General features: G+C 37.3%; 1 protein-coding gene across 1 annotated transcript in view; it reads right to left on the bottom strand.

Moving 5' to 3' along the window:
* MRC1 (mannose receptor C-type 1) overlaps positions 1 to 18,863 on the bottom strand; it is a 96,052-nt gene that overhangs the window by 35,017 nt on the left and 42,172 nt on the right. Inside the window, exons 7-12 of the mRNA XM_059660481.1 lie at positions 17,784 to 17,969; positions 14,089 to 14,246; positions 13,291 to 13,401; positions 6,934 to 7,049; positions 4,584 to 4,732; positions 2,171 to 2,370 (exon numbers count right to left, since the gene is read on the bottom strand). Coding sequence (XP_059516464.1) covers positions 2,171 to 2,370; positions 4,584 to 4,732; positions 6,934 to 7,049; positions 13,291 to 13,401; positions 14,089 to 14,246; positions 17,784 to 17,969 — 920 coding nt within the window. The remainder of the gene's footprint in view (positions 1 to 2,170; positions 2,371 to 4,583; positions 4,733 to 6,933; positions 7,050 to 13,290; positions 13,402 to 14,088; positions 14,247 to 17,783; positions 17,970 to 18,863) is intronic.

The raw sequence follows: 18,863 nt of genomic DNA, 5'->3' as shown, positions 1-18,863 counted from the left end.
TGGCAGCCTTTCAACACTTTGTTGGCCGTGTCCTTCAACATTGCCTTGTCTTTTTTCCTTGTAGATGTATATTTTCACAACTATTGGCACACATGCTCTGTACTAATCTGTCAGAGCATCTAAAAAGGTGGGTTATAAGTTAAAACCAATTTAATAATTCAATAATTTAGGGAACATGTCATATTATCCAGAAGATTTCAATGAAAAGCAATACACAGTGACAGTCTGGGAAACAGCTATCAGTATGCAAACAGTATAAGAGTTCATTGTCTCCACCAACTTTTATAACATTTATTCATTGTTTTTCATGAGTCTCGGCCCCATCATCCAAGGCTTGTGGAAAAAGAAATTTGCTTCCAACCGACTGTGGCTGCCCAGCTGTCATCATGCAACCCAAGGCAACCTTCACCTTGACCCTAACTCGAGCCTACACAAAGGTGATCTAAGCAAGTTTCCACTTAAGTAATCCTAAGACTTCTGTGACTGCCTCAACTTGCTAGACTGTGAAATAAGATTTCATTTGATTAAATCAATTTACTACCAGCTGAATTTTATTAATAATTCCTGTATCTTAACTTGTACAAAGATGGTGAATATATTTCCAAACAAACCCTACTCCAAGCATCTCTAAAACCGTAGACTTTTTAGTGACATACATCTGTGGATTTGTTGAATACACACCTGGGTCATCTTCCAGAACCTTGGTTCCCTTCCGAGCTCTGGAGAACTCTGCTGCTTCTCTCAAAATTCTGCAACATATCTCCACAGCCTACCACCCTCAGGCAAATGGCTTTGTATAAAATAAATTTGGTCTTTGTGTAGTAAGTCAAAAGTTTCCTAGCAACAATAAATATCGAATCCTCTTCTGTTTAGCCCAACATAGTCCCTTCTATATAAATTATGCTTTTAACCCAGACTGGCTAATCTGGATTGCATAGTTCTTCAGCTCTATTGCTACTAATGGGAGGTTCCCACCCAACTAGCCACACCCCTCAGGTTAGAGAAGATTAAGCAACATCATTCTAACACACATTGATAATTCAAGTTCTTCATTAACGCTGCCTGTCTTACAAGGCATGCCATGGCCGTAGGCCTTTCACAGGATTGAATAACAGAAGTCTTGAGAGTGTACCTTTAACCACTATTAAGCAGTAGATAAGTAAATTTCTCATTTAGTTAATCTTAACCTTCTCTAGAGAGAATGGAACTTATAAGAAAGAGAGGGGCGGGGGGGGGGGGGAGAAGGGGGCGGAGAAAGCCCCAAATAAATTCCCTGTGGTTTTTCTTTGTTCATTTGTTTGGGTGAACTTGCTTGCATAAGGAGAAAATAGACGATCCAGCCCAGGAGTGTATAAAACAATTGCAGAATATCCAATTGTCATTTAAGGGACATGAAACACCCATATACTCCTACCCAGAAATGCCCCCATCTCCCAGAGGCATAATAACCAGGGGTTAAATCAGTACAATGGAGCATTACCTCGAGGATACCCATGGGGCATTATTACAGACTCATTTATCAATTCCGTTAACTAAAAGCTTGTTCTGTAAGAACAGGACAAAAAGTGAGATGCAATGGAAATGAATGAGGGGGAGAAAAAACGTTCATTAAGATGAAAAGAAATGCTAGCTCAGACTAGGGCCGGAAAGCCTGGGAGAGAGCAGAGGCAGAGAATGGGGTGATGAAGGCGAAGCAAAAGAAGAAAGGCTGCTGGGATCTGTGTTGTGCTGTAGGTTACTTTTGTTGGTCTAAATCAGCGGTTCTCAACCTTCCTAATGCCCGACCCTTATTACAGTTCCTCATGTTGTGGTGACCCCCAATTTCATGGTTACAAATTGGACATAATTAACGCATAGTGATTAATCACAAAAACAATATGTAATGATATATGTGTTTTCCGATGGTCTTAGGCGACCCCTGTGAAGGGTCATTCGACCCCCAAAGGGATCACGACCCACAGGTTGAGAACCGCTGGTCTAAATGCAACTGGTCATTAGCATTCATCCAAGGAAAGCTCTTTACAAATAAACCAGATCAATAAAGTCAGAATTCCTACAGGTGAAGCCTGAGCATGGCAGCATTTGGTTTGGTTTGGTTTTAATTTCTTAGCTGATTCTTTAGGCTGAAGGATACTCCAAATTCTTTATTAGTTTTGCAATTGCAACTTACCTTGAAACACAAGCTTGTTTTACTGGTGGTGCCCCAATCCTCTGGACATTTGGGTTCGGGTGTTGTTGTGGGCTCCGGTGGACGAGTCACTCCCTCTGCCCAGTGTTTGCACACAAATTTTGCCTTTTCTTCACAACTCAAAACATCCCACAGGCCCCCTGCGGTCCCAGTTTTCATGGCAACACACCCAGCTTTTCTCCCTGCGTTAAACACACAGACTTCACTTAACAGAGGCTGCTGTAGTCTGGCCATGCTCGCAAGAGACAGTACAAACCTAACTCAAATTGTGTGGTCAAACCTTCAGGTGCTGAGGAAATGAAGAGGAGAGATCCTGTGGCATTTGGCAATTATGTGTGCTCTTCGGAATCGTTATTTACCTTCCATCTGTGTGGCCTGTGACCCCAACTGAATTATGATCTCAAAGGTCACAGTTTTGATAACATTTTGTATTTCTAACATCTGGCAGGGTGCCGCCTTTAGTAGACATTTAACGATACAATAATTTTTGCGGAATAAAATTTACTGCCATGGCAAAAATAGTAGTTCAACATTTCTTTTTAAAAAATAAATTCTTTAAGGTCCCTTTTTTCCTCTAGGGTTCACGTAGGTTTTCCAGAACAGAAGTTGTTACAGACTTGAAAATGAGATACAGCTGAGAGATTGTAGTTCAGTTTAGTTACTCAATCACCCTGAACTTGTTGCCTCATGCTAAAATGCAAATATCACTACCTACCTTACAGAGTTGTAATGAATTTTTTCATGGTAAAAAAAAAAACAACTACATAAAATAAACTGAGGACTATGTCAGGCTTACTAGATTATAATTCTGGTTCACAGTTGTGATTATTTCCAAATAGTAATTAATTAAGACAGAGCTTTGAAAACATTGGGATTCCTTCTGCTTAGATGAGGTCATCTTCTATCACTATTCTTTTAAAGGACATTAAGTGTTTAGAGTAATTCTCAAAGTTCTGAGGATACTAGCACATCTTTTTCAAAATATCTTCATTAAGATTTCTGACTCCCTATAGCTCCAGTTTAATCCATTTTTGTTCTCTAAGAACATTCCAGGATTAATTTCTCCAAAGCCTATGGTTGAATGAACGCCACCTGCAAAATTAGGAGTTTGTCCTATAATTACCACTCCTACCAATATTTTTAAGGTGTGTGCTCAGCTCTTAATATATTGCCCAGTTATTTAAAAATGAACTGAAATCTTACTATTTTTCAGAACATGCAATAATTTAAAGAGAATCACTCTATCCAAAATACTGACCTATTTACCTCATTAAGAGCTGAGAATACAAATTAAATGAACTCCTGAAGATTAGGACTTGTTTGACTAAGTAGTAAATTCATAACCTCGAGCTATTATTCCTTCTTTAGCTCTTTGCCCAGGCACAATGAAACATTCGCTATAAAGGATGTTGAATTTTCTGGGTTGTCACACTAAATAAGGTTATATACTGTGATATCAGTGTATAAAGAAGGCACAGAATCTGTCAGAGGCTATTTCAGAAACTACCTGCTAGGGAAGCAAATCGGCACTTACAGGGAGGCAAGTGGTGTTGGCGCAAACAGCACAGATTTGGGGATTATCCAGATTAGTCTAAATTCATGGTCGGAAGCTTTCTAGTCACACACATTTTCTGAGTCCCTGTTTCCACGTCTTTAAAATGAAGATACTTAAACTTACCTTGGAAGGTTTTTATCAAGATAAAATCAAATCCAGTGCATGTAAAGGACTTAGCAGGGCAGCACATACAAGACAGAAATGAGTCCCACGTATAGTAAGCACTACCTTGAGCTCCACCAACTCAAGCACACTGTCGCTATTCATAGTTGCACCGAGATGGTTGGTAGCCCTGTAGTATAGTTGTAAGCCTTCAGAAATAAGTTAACCATTTGAAACATTTGTGACCATTTAGGATTTCATAAATATTTTTCAAAGAAGAGCAGTACCCGGTAACCTAGCAGTTTTCCTTGTTTTCCTGACCATTGAAAACTAATTGGAACTTTATTAAAAAAATTTAAAAAAAAAGCCTTTGCTGGTTTGCTCAGTGATTACAGTGTTGGTCCATGGACCTAAGGGTTGGGGGTTCAATTCCCAGTCAAGGGCATGTACCACCACTGCAGGTTCACTCCCCACCCTGGTCAGGGTGCATGCAGGAGGCAACCAAACGATGTTGATTTTTCTCGCTCTCTCTACCCCCTCCCACCTCCCTTCCAAATTGCATGAAAATCAATGGAAAAATATCCTTGGGTGAGGGTTAAAGAAAAGTAGGACAGAAGAGCAAATACTGAAAGCACAATTAATTCACATAGTTCATTTGGACATGTAGGTAAGGAAGTAGGTTTTGCACGATGGACGTGTGCAATGAATACAAACCTCCGACCTGAGCCCTGCACATACCTGGCATTTCGAAGTTCCAGTGAGTGTACTGAACCTCCTCCTCGATGGTCCACTGGAAGGTCCCTTTGTTCCGGACATCGGAAAGGCCTGTCCAAAAGTATTTCTCAGGCCTCAATCCAACCCAACTAGTGAGGAAGGCTTGCTCATATCTAAAACAATAGTAATAAATACATTGTTTAAAATAGTTAAACTAAATTTTGCAAATATTTATGTAAACTCTATCAACATGGAAGGTATCTTATTTCTATGTTTGAGCTATGATTTGGTTGTTAACTCAAACGTATTTTCTTATATTTATGTGTCATTTGTATTATACAAAATTCACTAAGAAAATGTGATCCTATGAAGAAAAAATACCATACAGCTGAGTGAATAAAATAATTTAAATATACTCAAACATGTCTCTCTATTCTTCATCAGCCCCTCTGCCCTTCTCAAAATGTAAGAGAATTCTGAAAATGCAAAGGAGAAAACTACAGCATTTTAAGATACATTATTTAAAAATCAGTCCACTTTTCAAATATTTCAAATGTCCTGCACAATTTTTGGTTTAGTAAGTTGAGAGGTCATAATGTAATCAAAGATGATACAAATGGGAAAATCTGTGTGGATTTCCCCCTGAATTGCATCCTCATTCCCTACTCTCAGAAACAGAAAATTATCAAGAAATACAGAGAAGCAGAGATTCAATCTCTAGAAAGAACTGGGAGCAGAATCACAAATTCCAATATTTTCTCTCCTTCTGCATCTCAGCTGTGTACCAGGCATAATACAATTCGGTTAGTAAAGATATCAAAGTTTGTCTTAATGGACAAGCACTAGACAATCAGGTCGCAATGTACGCAAAAAGCTCTTTTGGGAACATAAGAAAAGTGGTGCCCAAAGTTTCCAGGAACAAAGAGAGGTGTGGATGACTCCAGAGAGAACAGAGAGGGGAATGCAAAGAAAGCTACAATAACACAACATTTGCTTGCCCCAGGCTGAGTAATTCCATTCCCTAAACCGAACAAGCACCCCTCCAAAAATTAAAGTTCCAAAGTCAACTTTTCTTAAATTTCTAAAAATCAAGTCTAACCACAGAGGCAGTGACTGCCCCTGGATATAAATATCATAGAAAACACAAAGAAACGTATGCCTAAAACACAAAATATAGGGAAATCTCTGCTGCAATAAACCAAAGGATCAATGACAGTGTAGATCAGAACATGTCGCCACCTGACTTAAAGATGTGCAGCTCATCTCCTTGTCATAAGATAAGAGTACCTATGTTCTGATTTTCAGATGTTAGCATTATGTCAGGGGGCTACACTGTATTAGACATTTAATTGTACATGAAAGAAGGATGTGGGTTGAAATACAAGTTCTTTTACAAAAACCATCCAAATCCTATCACATCTTTCATTTGTATCAAAAGAGTTTTAATATCAATGGCATCCTCTACATTTTATTGAGTCTGCCTTAAAAGGCCACTAAATACAAGTTATTGAACTAAAACTCAATATTTTACCTTTTTACTGCAAGTGACATGGACATTTTAAATTTTCTAAGCTTCTCCTAGACTTATTCCAGTGCAATGCAAAGAGAGAGTAGGGGGAAATGACTAAACACTAAAACCTTAAAATGGATGGGACTCTAGAAGTCAAAAGTTAAATAAAATCCTCTATATCCATATAATTTCTATGGCCTATAAGTCTAGTAAACCTAGCAAAGAAAAGAAGGAAATGGAAGATTGGGAAAAATGAATAAAATATTCAGTAAACCTCTCTGCCCTCTTTTTTGGTGGGAAATATAGTAAAGATAGAAAGTGGGATTTTTTAGCTGAAATTTTGTACTTATTCTTCCTGATATATGAGAAAAAGTTATATCTAAATTACATTTATTAGAGTATTAATAAACAGTTCAACATATTGCCTTATAGTACCAAAAGTAGCAAAATATTTTATAATGTTTGCAATGAAAAATTCAAATAAGGCCCGATTGGCGTGGCTCAGTGATTGAGCATCAACCTATGAACCAGGAGGTCACAGTTCGATTCCCGGTCAAGGCACATGCCCGGTTGCAAACTTGATCCCCAGTGTGGGGCATACAGGAGACAGCCAATCAGTGATTCTCTCTCATCATTGATGTTTCTATCTCTCTCTCCCTCTCCCTTCCTTTCTGAAATAGTTAAAAATATATTTTTTTAAAAAGAAATCAAATAAGAATATGATTTTTTGATCTTCTGCTTTTACAAACCATACATCATGATTCCATGTAATTTACTTAGAAATTTAGAGCACATTGATACCTGGGATTTCTGGAAACTTTTTATTATTTGACATTTTAAAATAAAATTAAAATTATTCCATACCTGTCTTCAACAGTTGTTAGGTAAGCATTCTCTTTCACACAGGTTTGGTTTGCTTCTGAAAATGTTGAAAGTGTGTGTCCAATCATATAGCAGTAGAAGCCGTGTCTTTTCCAGCCCTATTAATGATATCAAACATATTGTCACATATTTATTGGATATTATTTTAATAATCCCGCTGTCATGAGATAAATAATAGAATTAAAAGAATACAAATTTGAATAATTTGAAATGCAGTGAAAAGCACTTACATGAATAAAGAAATCAGTGGTGTGTTATTCCACATATGACAAATTATGATACAAAGTGGGGGGAACAGTCATGCTCTCTCCTTCTGAGCCACCCTCCAACAAAATGATTCATGAAATGTTTACCAAAGCAACTGAACAGAATGGTTAAAATTTCAGCTTCAGAATAGATAACCACAGAGAATAATTTGCAAAATGACAAGCCTTGTTGTCATTTGAGGTCAACAGTAGGTGGTGAGTATAAAGCTATATCATCTGGTCATAGGCACCAAAAAGTAGTAGAAACCTAAAAGTTGGAATGGAACGTGCACCAGCTGTGTCTGAGGGCTGTCTAGAGGGCATCAAACCTAGGTTAAGTCCTAGAGCCCAGGGTCTGAGGTTTTAATGTCCACACAGATTAGGACACTGTCCATCAGCCCACCTGACCCAGGAGGTGGAATTGAAATCCTTGCATACAGATGATATCCATTAAAGGTAACCCCTCTGAGAAAGGAGAGCAAAATTCTCTGCCCACAAAACAAGAAAATAACAGAAATTCTTGTCATATGTCTGGGGCTCTAGGTGCAGGAGAAAATAATTCTTCTGTTTGAAAATGAATATAAAGTCTGTGCCACAGATGGGTGCTGGTCCCAACTATACACTATTCACACTGTATGAGAACTCACAGCCAAAAAAAGAGAGTAAAACTTGGTCTACAAAAAGATAATCTCCTAGGTACTCAGAGAAGTAAATGCAAAACTACACAACAGAAATATTTCTACATGGCAGGTCATGTGAGACCATGTGATTTGAAGGTTAGAGTGCACTAATTCAAAATCAAAAATTACAAATCATGTGAGAAAATGTCTCCTTTCAAGGGAGACTTAATAATTTAATGTGATAAAACACCTGGAAAAATATAAAAATAAGTATGTTTGAGATTATTTAAGTGACAACAGAAGAAATAAAATCAATAATGGAAGATCAAAATGCTATGAACAACGAACAAGAGGGTTTGAAAACTCACAAAAAAATAGGATATCAAGAAAAGAAAAAATATAAAGTTAAGAAGTAAAACTTCAAAATTGAAAACGAACCAAATTTCAGAAATTAAAATATAACAAAAATAGCCTTTCTTTTCAGATGGTTTCAAACTGACTATTAAGAAAAAGAGAGATTAACAAAATCATAGTGCACTTTGAGTGGGATATTCAAATATCTGCCTTACATTGTACAAGGCAACTAGAGAATTATAGTTGACCATGGCCATTCTCTACATAAACAACATTCAAATAAAATATTCCTCAAAAAAAAAATCTTACTGACCAGATTAAACATTGAAACAGGGTTTCAGAAAGATTAGCAAATTGGATAAATGTAGCAGAGGACTGAAAAGAAGTTAGAAAGTATATTGATGAAAATAGAATGAGAACATCAATCTAAAATAAATGTCAGAAGCACTGAATAAAATTAATGACTGATGATTTTTAAGAATTGAAAAATAGGTACAAATCCTCAAAATGAAGAGGCAAACAGACCCAATAAAATCAATACAAATATCGACACATTGTGCTAAGCCTGAAGAATGACAAAAACAATGAAATCTTAAAATCAACCAGAAACAAAATACAGATGACCCACTTTTTGAAAAGGAAGGATTAATCGAATAACAGGCATTCCAATGGCAAAAATAAAGGCCAGGAGAAAATAAAACAATATATAAAGTAATATCAGAAAACAGCTGTCAATCTAGAACTCTAAAATGACCTGTCTAAATTATTGTGCAGGGAGAGGGTAAATTCAAGAATTTTTCAAAAAAGATAGAGAATTTTCCTCTCCCAGATCACCAGTGAAAAAACTCCTAAAAGGTTTACTTTGGCAAGAAGGCATTTTAAATCAGGAGGAATGAGTGGGCTAAAAGTCTACACTGAACAAAGATATCAATAAATGTCTTCATAAATCCAGGTCTAATGTACAAATAGCAAAGATAGCTAATTGGTTGTGGAAAGTTAAATAATGGAATATAAGATCTGTAGTTTAGTTAATAGTATTGTATTCATGTCAATTACCTGGTTGTGATAATGTACACTAGTTTGATAAGATGTGATTATTGGAAGAAACAGAATGGATAGTAGAGGGAAATTCTATGTGCTCTTTTTTTTTTTTTTTCAATTTCTTGTGAGTCTAACATTTTTCAAAATTAAAAATTTTGTAATGCTTAAGTAGAATAATAATCTTCATTTTGTTCAGAAAGAAGAAAGAGATACTTAATAACTTTAACTTCAAGTCAGGAATGCATGTTAAAAACATAAGGTTAACCATTTAAAAAACAAAAGTAGAATGTATAATTCCCAAATGTGTAGAAGATAAAAATGGAATAAAGATATTCATTGAACCAATGGGGTGCAGCGTAGGAGATGAAAGAAAATAAAACTGAATTGTCAACAAAATAACGTGCAAATAAGATGGTAGAAACTAATTCTATATAATAAAGAGCTAATATGCTAATTAGACAAAACAGCCAAATGACCATCCGGACGACCTTCCAGACAAAGCTGAGGCTGTGAGGGGCTGCAAGGGCTGGCCGAGGCTGCGAGGGCCGGCCGAGGCAGCCGGGGCTATAAGGGCCGAGCCCCTTGCATGAATTTTGTGCATCGGGCCTCTAGTAAGAATATAACAGTATGTAAAACAAATTTAAACTCTAAGTTTGCCAGGTAAAAGCGTAGTACCTCAAATTAGATTAAAAATAAAAATATAGCTATATGTTTACAAGAACAGGCCCTAAAATAGAATGATTAAAAGCAATTAGTTGGAAAAAGAGGATCTAGGGAAATATCAAGCAAAAGATATTTTCTGTAACAACATTAGTATCATTTAAAATTAACTTTATGATTTAAAAAAGCATTATTATGAATAAAGTAATTACGTAAAGAACTGATTCATCAGGGAGATATAACACAGATCAAAGTATATAAAGCAAAAATTGACAGAACTACAAGGAGAATATTTTGTCAAACAGACAAAATATTAGGAATATAGACTATCTGGATAATATAAGTGCTAAATTTTATCTAGTCAACATATATTATTTTGTTCAAGCACACATGGAATATTTACAAAAACCAACTATGAATAAGATCATTAAGAAAATCTCAACAAATAACAAAAACAACACCTTTATATGCTCACAATGCAGGGAAATTAAAATCAATAGTACCTCCCAATTATTTAGAAACTAGAAAACAAACTACTACCAAAACCCTCATCACTATCAACATACACACCCATATGCACACGCACGTGCACACGACCACTCACACATACACTTCTAAATCATTCCTGGGTGAAAGAAATCTTAATGAAAATAAAAAATATTTATAATTGAATCACAATAAAACACTACATAACAAAACATTGTGGCTGTTCCATAGTTTCAATTATACCTTTCACTTCTGTAAGCATTCATTTTAATATTATATCCATTAATTCCATCATCTAAAGCTCCTGATGGTATCCTATATAATAAAGACCTAATATGCTAATTAAACCGAACAGCAGAACAACCATCCAGATGAAGCCAGGGTTGCAAGGGCCGAGCCCCTTACACAAATTTCGTGCATCGGGCCTCTAATATTTTATATTTTTGAATTTCAAACTGATCTGTGGGATTCCTGGTCAGCCTGGAAAAAGAGACTTCTGTATAAAGGGAATTCACATTTGCATCTGGCAGACATCCTGGAATATTAGCAACGCAAGACCACTTTGTGTTAATTTCTTAGCTCAACGTTTCCCACGCAGTAAGCAATGAATTGAAAACTGAATCCCGGATCAGTATTATAGCAGGCCCGTGATTTTGATTTCTTAAAAAGACACCTACACCACCACCCAGTGCCCAGGCCCAGACACAAAAAAACTGTCTTATATTCTTTTTTTTCTAGTGGACTTTTTTTCTAGTCTTCCTAGCCCTTGGAGGAAGCCACTGTCTAGAGCAGGTGTTTTTAAACTGGCCAAATTATTTAATGTCTCTGAGCTTCAGTTTCCTCTTCTATCTAATTAGGAATATAACATGTGTCCTTTATAGTCAATGAGAGCATAATAACTGCACCCAACAAACAGATGCTTCTTACTAAAATATTTTTCTATTTTTCTATTACCATCCTAATGATTAAATTGGATTATATCAGATTACTAGAGGCCCAGTGCATGGATTCATGCACCAGTGGGGTCCCTCTGCCTGGCCTGTGGGGATTGGGCCAAAACCAGCTCTTTGACATCCCCCCGAGGGTCACGGATTGCAAGAGGGCGCAGGCCAGGCTGAGAGACCCCACTAGTGCACGACTGGGGCCAGGGAGGGACTGTGGGAGGGCTCCAGGGCGTGTCTGGCCTGTTTCACCCAGTCCCTATCAGCCAGACCCCAGCAGCAAGCTAACCTACCAGTCAGAGCGTCTGTCCCCTGGTGGTCAGTGCGCATGATAGCAACTGGTCAAACGGTCGAATGGTTGGAGGGACAATTAGCATATTAGAGAGACAGCTATAGGAATTAATTGCCCTGGCTGGGTAGCTCAGTTGGTTAGAGCATCATCCAGATACCACAAGGTTGTGGATTCAATGTCCAGTCAGGACACATGCAGAAAACAACTAATGAATGCATAAATAAGTGGAACAGCAAATCAATGTTTCTCTCTCTCCCCGCTTCCTCCCTCTCTAAAATCAATAAATACAATTAAAAGAAAAATTTGTAAAGAATTAATAGACTGCCAAAACCGGTTTGGCTCAGTGGATAGAGCGTCAGCCTGCAGACTCAAGGGTCCCAGGTTCGATTCCGGTCAAGGGCATGTACCTGGGTTGCGGGCACATCCCCAGTGGGAGATGTGCAGGAGGCAGCTGATCGATGTTTCTCTCTCATCGATGTTTCTAACTCTCTGTCTCTCTCTCTTCCTCTCTAAAAAATCAATAAAATATATTTAAAAAAAGAATTAATAGACTTTATTTATAACTTTGATTGTATAAAAGTAATAAAATTTAAGTATTATTGTTTATAGAAAATTATAATATACATATGCATATGATTAGGCAAAGACTATATAAGTGAACTGGGAATGAAACCAGTAGTGAAAGTGCAGTGGGCTGGCGACAGGAGACTGGAAGCTAGTCTTGCCTCAGTGTAACTCTAAGAAAGTTACCACTTCTCTGAACTGAAAGTTCCAGAATGCAAAAAATTAAAAGGGGAATTTTGTCACCACTAAGATCCTTTATAACTTCTAAAAGACTGTGATTTTCTGCTCCAGGGTGCTTCATGGTTTATTCATACAATATTAAATTATGATTCATGAATTCTCAGCCTGTTGGTGTATGTTATAAGGTAATTTGCTCACAACATGATACTCTTGGAAAGAAAATTCATTTCTGCTTTATTTTTACTCAAGGAAGCGAGAAAGGCAAAAAGCGGAAGATGAGCCACTCAGCAAGCAGGAAAACGATAACCATACACCCTGGATTTTGTAGTCTCTTTTCACTTTTACATAGATCATTTACTTTAACCTCAAAGAAAAATAAGACCACAGGGAGGTATTGCTAACTGTTATACAGGTCAGGTTGACACACAGTAGGAGTGCATGGCTTTATTCAATAGCTTAAAGCAGTTACTGCCGGCCACTAGCAGTTAGAGTTCAGATCTCCTGCCTCTATGGGGAGGAACCCCCACTAGAAGTAGCTCGTCAGAAATATTATAAATGGAAAAGTGAGTAAGGATTGTTTGCTATCTGCAGCTTCAGGTTTTCTACTGGAAATATCCTTGACAACCCATAGGTCCTAGTCTGCCAGTACCCCGATGATAACTTGCCCCATGACCTGCCTCAATCTTGTTACCCTCTCCAGGCTCCAGTCGGTGTGTCATTTGATTCCCCGTTCTCTTTCCTCCAGTTCCCATGGCATTCTGAAAGTTGCTACTGACCACACACACCCCCATGTTAACTGTCAAGAAGGCTTTAGAGAGAACAATGATACAAAACACTAACAATAAACCATTACATTTTTAAGCAGTTGAAACACTTGGCCCTCTCAGGCAAAAATAAAGCCACGTACGGCATATAATATTTGCTGATCTCAAGTTACCGGGTGCTTCTGTACTCACTTTCCGGCAGCCTGGTTCTACTTCCACTATTCCTGGCCCGTGGGCTTGTGATTTCATCTTACAGATGTAGCCCAGCGACCGCTCGCAGGCCCGGTCTGCCCAGTACCCGTCCTGCGAAAAGCAAAGAGGAAAACTTAGTGACTATCAGTTGTTTGACTGTGACGCTATTTTCTCATAATTGTGCCTCAGAAAAGGAAAAACAAAGATCTGAGGTTATTAAAAGAAAAGGACACCTATGCGAAGGAGAGGTAAATTGACGTTTTACAAGAAACAGCAAATTTTACCCTGACTATAAAGATGTAAAGGGAGGTTGCAGCCCCAATATGTGTTTATATCTTAGCTATCTAACCCACAGTTTAGAGGGATCTTTTCATCTTTGGCTCCTCCATATAGGCAAAGAAGAAAAACAAACTAACGTAGCTCTCCAAGCACAGATTCAAGGCTGTGGACCCCAGAATAGGTCTAGCTAGGTCTATAGCTACTAGGAGCAATCAGTTGAAAGGAGAATCAAAGCTCTGAATTGATTAATCAATTCACCATTTAGAACCCAGCAAAGGAACAAATATGTGAATATTAATTATTGGTTAATTTCAACCTTGACTCGAAAGTTTCTATTAGGCCTCTTGAAAATTTGACTGCTAAACAATTGAGAGAGATTTAAGAAATTGAATTTGAATTTTAGTTCAACCTTGATCTATGTCAATGAACAGACTAGAAATAATCTAAACAACCATATGTAATAAGTGGGGAAAGCTTCCTGTGGCTTTTGTTCGCTATCAGTTATTAACGTTGCCTCACCTTGCCTTTCATCACAACACAGTCTTCCTGCCTATTGTTTTCATGGCTTGGTTCTCCACGAAGCCATTTGGTAAATGTCACTGGGGTCCCATCACTCCATTCAAAATACATTTGAATCTTGAGGTCATTTAAGCCAATCCATAACTCATCATTTGGCTCTAAACAAGAAGAAAAACACAGAAGTAATTTGCACAAAGTTTGCATTCCAAAGGTCAGGAGGTTATCCGCAAGGAAAGGCCCTCTGCTATCAACAATATTTCTAGTCTGTTGGTTCTGTAACTAACATAAAGGACCGTCGTCTTGAGTGTTAATCTGATCCACATGTTGTAGTGTAGACTTAGATGTGAGCTACAGCTGGCATTGTCAATTTTAATTGTGCGATGTACAGTGGGGCCTTGACTTATGAGTTTAATTCGTTCCGTGACGGAGCGCATTATGGAGCTCGTTAACTCAAATTACTCTGTCAACTCAAAGCAAAAAATCGGCCGAGAGACGGCTCGTATCTCGGAAAAACTCTTTAGTCGGGACACTCGTAAGTCAAGGCCCCACTGTACTCTTTACAAAGTGAATGAGACTGTATTCTTTTGTTGTGCTACTGCATATTGTATCTCCTAAGAGTTGCAAAAATGAAATTGGGGTGGGTCTATCATTACCCTCTATCTCGTGAAGCTATTTTTTTTGTTATAAAAAATTTATAACAACTGTACTCATCGTGTTGGAAATATGGCATTTATTTATATATAAATCTTCTTGACTACTATTAAATCTTATGTGTGTTTCAAAATAATAAATATTAAAAACCACATTTACTTTATTGACTGTGCTATTAACAAGAACATTTTATTTTATTGACTGTATTGTCAAGTGAAAATGATCTATACAGTGAAAAGATGCATAGACTGAGGAGTTGGGCTGTGTCCAAACATTTGGCACTTATTTATTAGCCTATAAATACAAATAATCTGGAATTATTTTCGCCATTAAATACAAGAAGAACCCAAATAGCAAATAAAGGTTAAAACAAAAACAACCAGGACTAGATATAAAATATGATTATTTTGTTTTAAAATCCTATAATTTTCATTACTGATGTTACCAGTCATTATAATTCTAAATATCATGACTAAAATGGGACAATATTGAAGGCCTGGGATTTTGTGGCTAAAAACAGATACAATTCCAAATTTAATAAAATGAAAGAATACACAATTCAATATCTATTTAATTGAACTACTGTGAATTCCATCCTGAGTGCTTGATTTATGTTCTTTAAGCTGTAAAATAAAATTACCTGCCAAAGGATTATAAAGATGATTTTTGTAGTAGAAAATGAGAAAAATGCCACACTGTATAGGAATTTCCCTAAACAGTTTATCTCTTCCTCCTAAAGTTGTCACTCAACTTTGCTTTGGAGAAGTCCCTGACTGGCCTAGCGCCAACACCCGCAGATGTTTCCAGCACCATAGAGTGTGACTAACATTGCCATCATGATCCCTTTTCCTTTCACCTAATTTGGCAGATCATAATCTTTTTGAGCGGCCCAATATAGGCTTCAAAATGGCCTCATGTACCCACACCTCAAGGATTTAGGTTGAATACTAATGAAAACCTAACTCCCAAATACCACAATTATAATAAAGTATTAAGAGTTTTCTATAAATATTTTTCTCACTAAACTGTTCTCCAACTCCAGCTTTGGTAATTCCAAAGCACAATTTTGATCCTACAAAAATATGTAAGATGTAAGTGTAAAGGTGTTAAGCTGATTCTTATAAATCAGTAGGGAGGCTGTCTTAGTTGCTATAGTCATAATTTATATGTGCAGGTCCCAATTTACCCACTGTCTTTCCATGAGTCACATAAAAGATATTTCAACTAACTAAAAAAGGTTTTCCTAGATTTTGTTTTTGTTCTTTTGTTGTTGTTAATCCTCACGCAAGGATATTTTTTTTTCATTGATTTTTAGAGAGTGGAAGGAAGTGGGAAGTGAGGGGAGGGAGGGAGGGAGGGAGGGAGGGAGGGAGGGAGGGAGAGAGAGAGAGAGAGAGAGAGAGAGAGAGAGAGAGAGAGACAGCTATGTGAGAGAGGCACATGGATTCCTCCCTCACTCACCCTGACTGGGGCCAGAGATCAAACTGGAAACCTAGGTACTTGCCCTTGACTAGGAATTGAACCCTCACCCTCCAGTGCATGGGCCAATGCTCTAACAACTGGCCAGGGCAGGCTTTTGATTTAGAAACAATTCAATTTTGTAACTATTCTTTCTTTTTATCAATATTATTTTCATTGTTTTAAAGAAATCATTATGGATAATAAAAAGAGGTTTCCTAAGTAAAAATTTATGAATTCTCAAGCTGAATAAAAGCGAACTTTATCATCCAACTTCCCAAAAACTATAGCAATAAACATATAAGGTTCTCCCATTATTATATCATATTACATAAAGTAGAGCAAAGTTTGCACGTTAAGCATCTTAACTAATCTCTTTTTCACTGATTCATTTGTAAACTTTATTACTTATTGTAAGTATCATAACTTATATGTCATGCTACTATTCAGATACATCAGTTGTAACTACAGTATCATCCAGGTAAACAGAGAAAAGGTAGAAGGAGAACAATCAAGAAGTCGCTTATAGGCTGCCCCAGTCTGTCAGCGGGCCCACTAAGCTCAGAGGTAAGCAGAGGAAGTTTGGGCACAGGTGCCAGGAGTACTAGGGTTTGGGGGTCTTTTACATCTTTCTCTGAAACTATTTTTCTATTTGTCAATTGCTTTTCCTCTTCCCTCCCCCCACTCCTATCTATTGTCAGGCAGCGTCAGGAAGCAGTCCCCACCATCGCCACCATCCATTTCCTCTTGTTTTGTTCGCTGGAAGCTAGCAGCTGCAGCCATTCAAGTCTCATCAGTGGAAGCAGAAAATGATCATCATTTAATCAGCAAGTACCGAGGAAGCTCATCATCATTAGGCTCTTCCTCACCCTCCTCTTCAGGGTAAGACTGAATCCCCAACTCATTCTCCCCACTTTTTAAAATAAACTTCTTCAATTTTTGAAAACTTTACAATATCTTAGTTATGATGCTTTCTATACATTTCTTAAGTGATGTATCTAAAATGGAGACATAAATTTCTTTAAAAGATTGAGGCCAACATCCAATAAAATATCCTATTTCTTGCACTGCTCAACATTCCAGCAGCATAAACAAGTCCAAAGTATGAGATGCTTCATTTAGAGACCTGGTTTGTGAGATAAAATATAGGCCTTAAATATATATATATGTGTGTGTATGTGTATGTATATATATATATATATATATATATATTATAAAATATCTATATGTATACACACACACATGCACAGATAACTACAAAAAATGAAATACTGTTGAGAAATGTAAGGTAGACCGCTCTGAATCCAGATTATATATAGAAAAATAATATTTTTAAAGTATCCATAAAGGGATTACATAGTAAAAAAAAAGTAAATCCAATGAGCTCTTAGTGATAAAAATTCTTTAAAAACATATACAATTTTTACATTTTAGGCATGATTCATGTATATAATTAAATTTATTAAATTGATCACTGAAGTATTAGTTTGAACTTATTTTATTTCACATTTATGATTAAATTTTCCAGAGATAAGCAGCGAGTGGGAAAGACTCAAGTCAAGCAAATTACTGATGGAAGTTCTTACCGTAACCCAGCTGGGAGATAATGAAGTCAAATTCCTCGATGGTATGGATGCTTGCCAGATCACCACCTTCCTTCCTACATGCGGTCAAGGCATCTCTTTGGATTTTCTTCTCCTCTCTGTGAATCTTGTAACAGTTACCTGTGTATGGCCACCACTGAGGGGGACAGTTAGTAGGCACATCACTTTCTAGAAGAAAAAAAGGATTTGGAAACCATTTAAAAGGGAAGGTGTTGGAGCTTAGTTTATTGTAATAACATTTTCTACCATTCTATATAGAAAACAGTTCACAGTTATGGACAAATAAAAGTGAGATTATTTTTTACTTCTTGCCATTCACAAAAAAAACTACATTGTGTTTGCTTTAAGACTAAAAAGTATGTGAATGCATATTTCATTTTTTAAAAAGCTAAACGGAAAATCTCTCTCTCTCTCTTTTTTTTTTAAATTGTATTGCCCTCACCGGTGTGGCTCAAGTTGGTTGGAGAATCCTCTCATACACCAAAAGGTGCAGGATTCGGTTCCCAGTCAGGGCACACATCCAGGTTTCAGGTTTGATTCCCTATTGGGGCGAGTGTGAGTGGCAATCAATCAATGTTTCCCTTTCAGGTCAATGTTTCTCTCTCTCTCTCTCTCTCTCTCTCTCTCTCTCTCTCTCTCTCTCTCTCCTCCCTCCTTTCCTATCTAAGATCAATACATTTTTTTTAAAAACTACTTACTAGTAGTACAGGCCACATGAAGATACAATAGACTGTCTCATTTTATCTGTGTTTCTTCATCAACAAATCTGAACTAAGCATGTTATGTAAATGCTGGAAGCACAAATGGTTTGACATACAATGCATTGTTTAAAAGAATTCAGTTTATCTCTATTCTATGAACATCAGGGAGCCAGGCGTTCCTTGGAGAAGCACTATCAGGCAGGCAAGAGAAAGAGGCGTTGAAACAGAATAGAATGGGTGGGGCCCAGGGGCCAGCAAGGGGCTTCTGAGACTTCAGCAGTTTGAGCTGGCCACCGAGCCTCTGAACCAACCCACTGCCAGTGACTTGCTTCCAAAAGATGACATGTAATATTGTGGAACT

This window comes from Myotis daubentonii, chromosome 1 (assembly GCF_963259705.1).
Source record: "Myotis daubentonii chromosome 1, mMyoDau2.1, whole genome shotgun sequence".
Classification (NCBI taxonomy): Eukaryota; Metazoa; Chordata; class Mammalia; order Chiroptera; family Vespertilionidae; genus Myotis; species Myotis daubentonii.
Note: the sequence above shows the minus strand (reverse complement) of the source record. Positions and strands in the feature narration are given on the sequence as shown.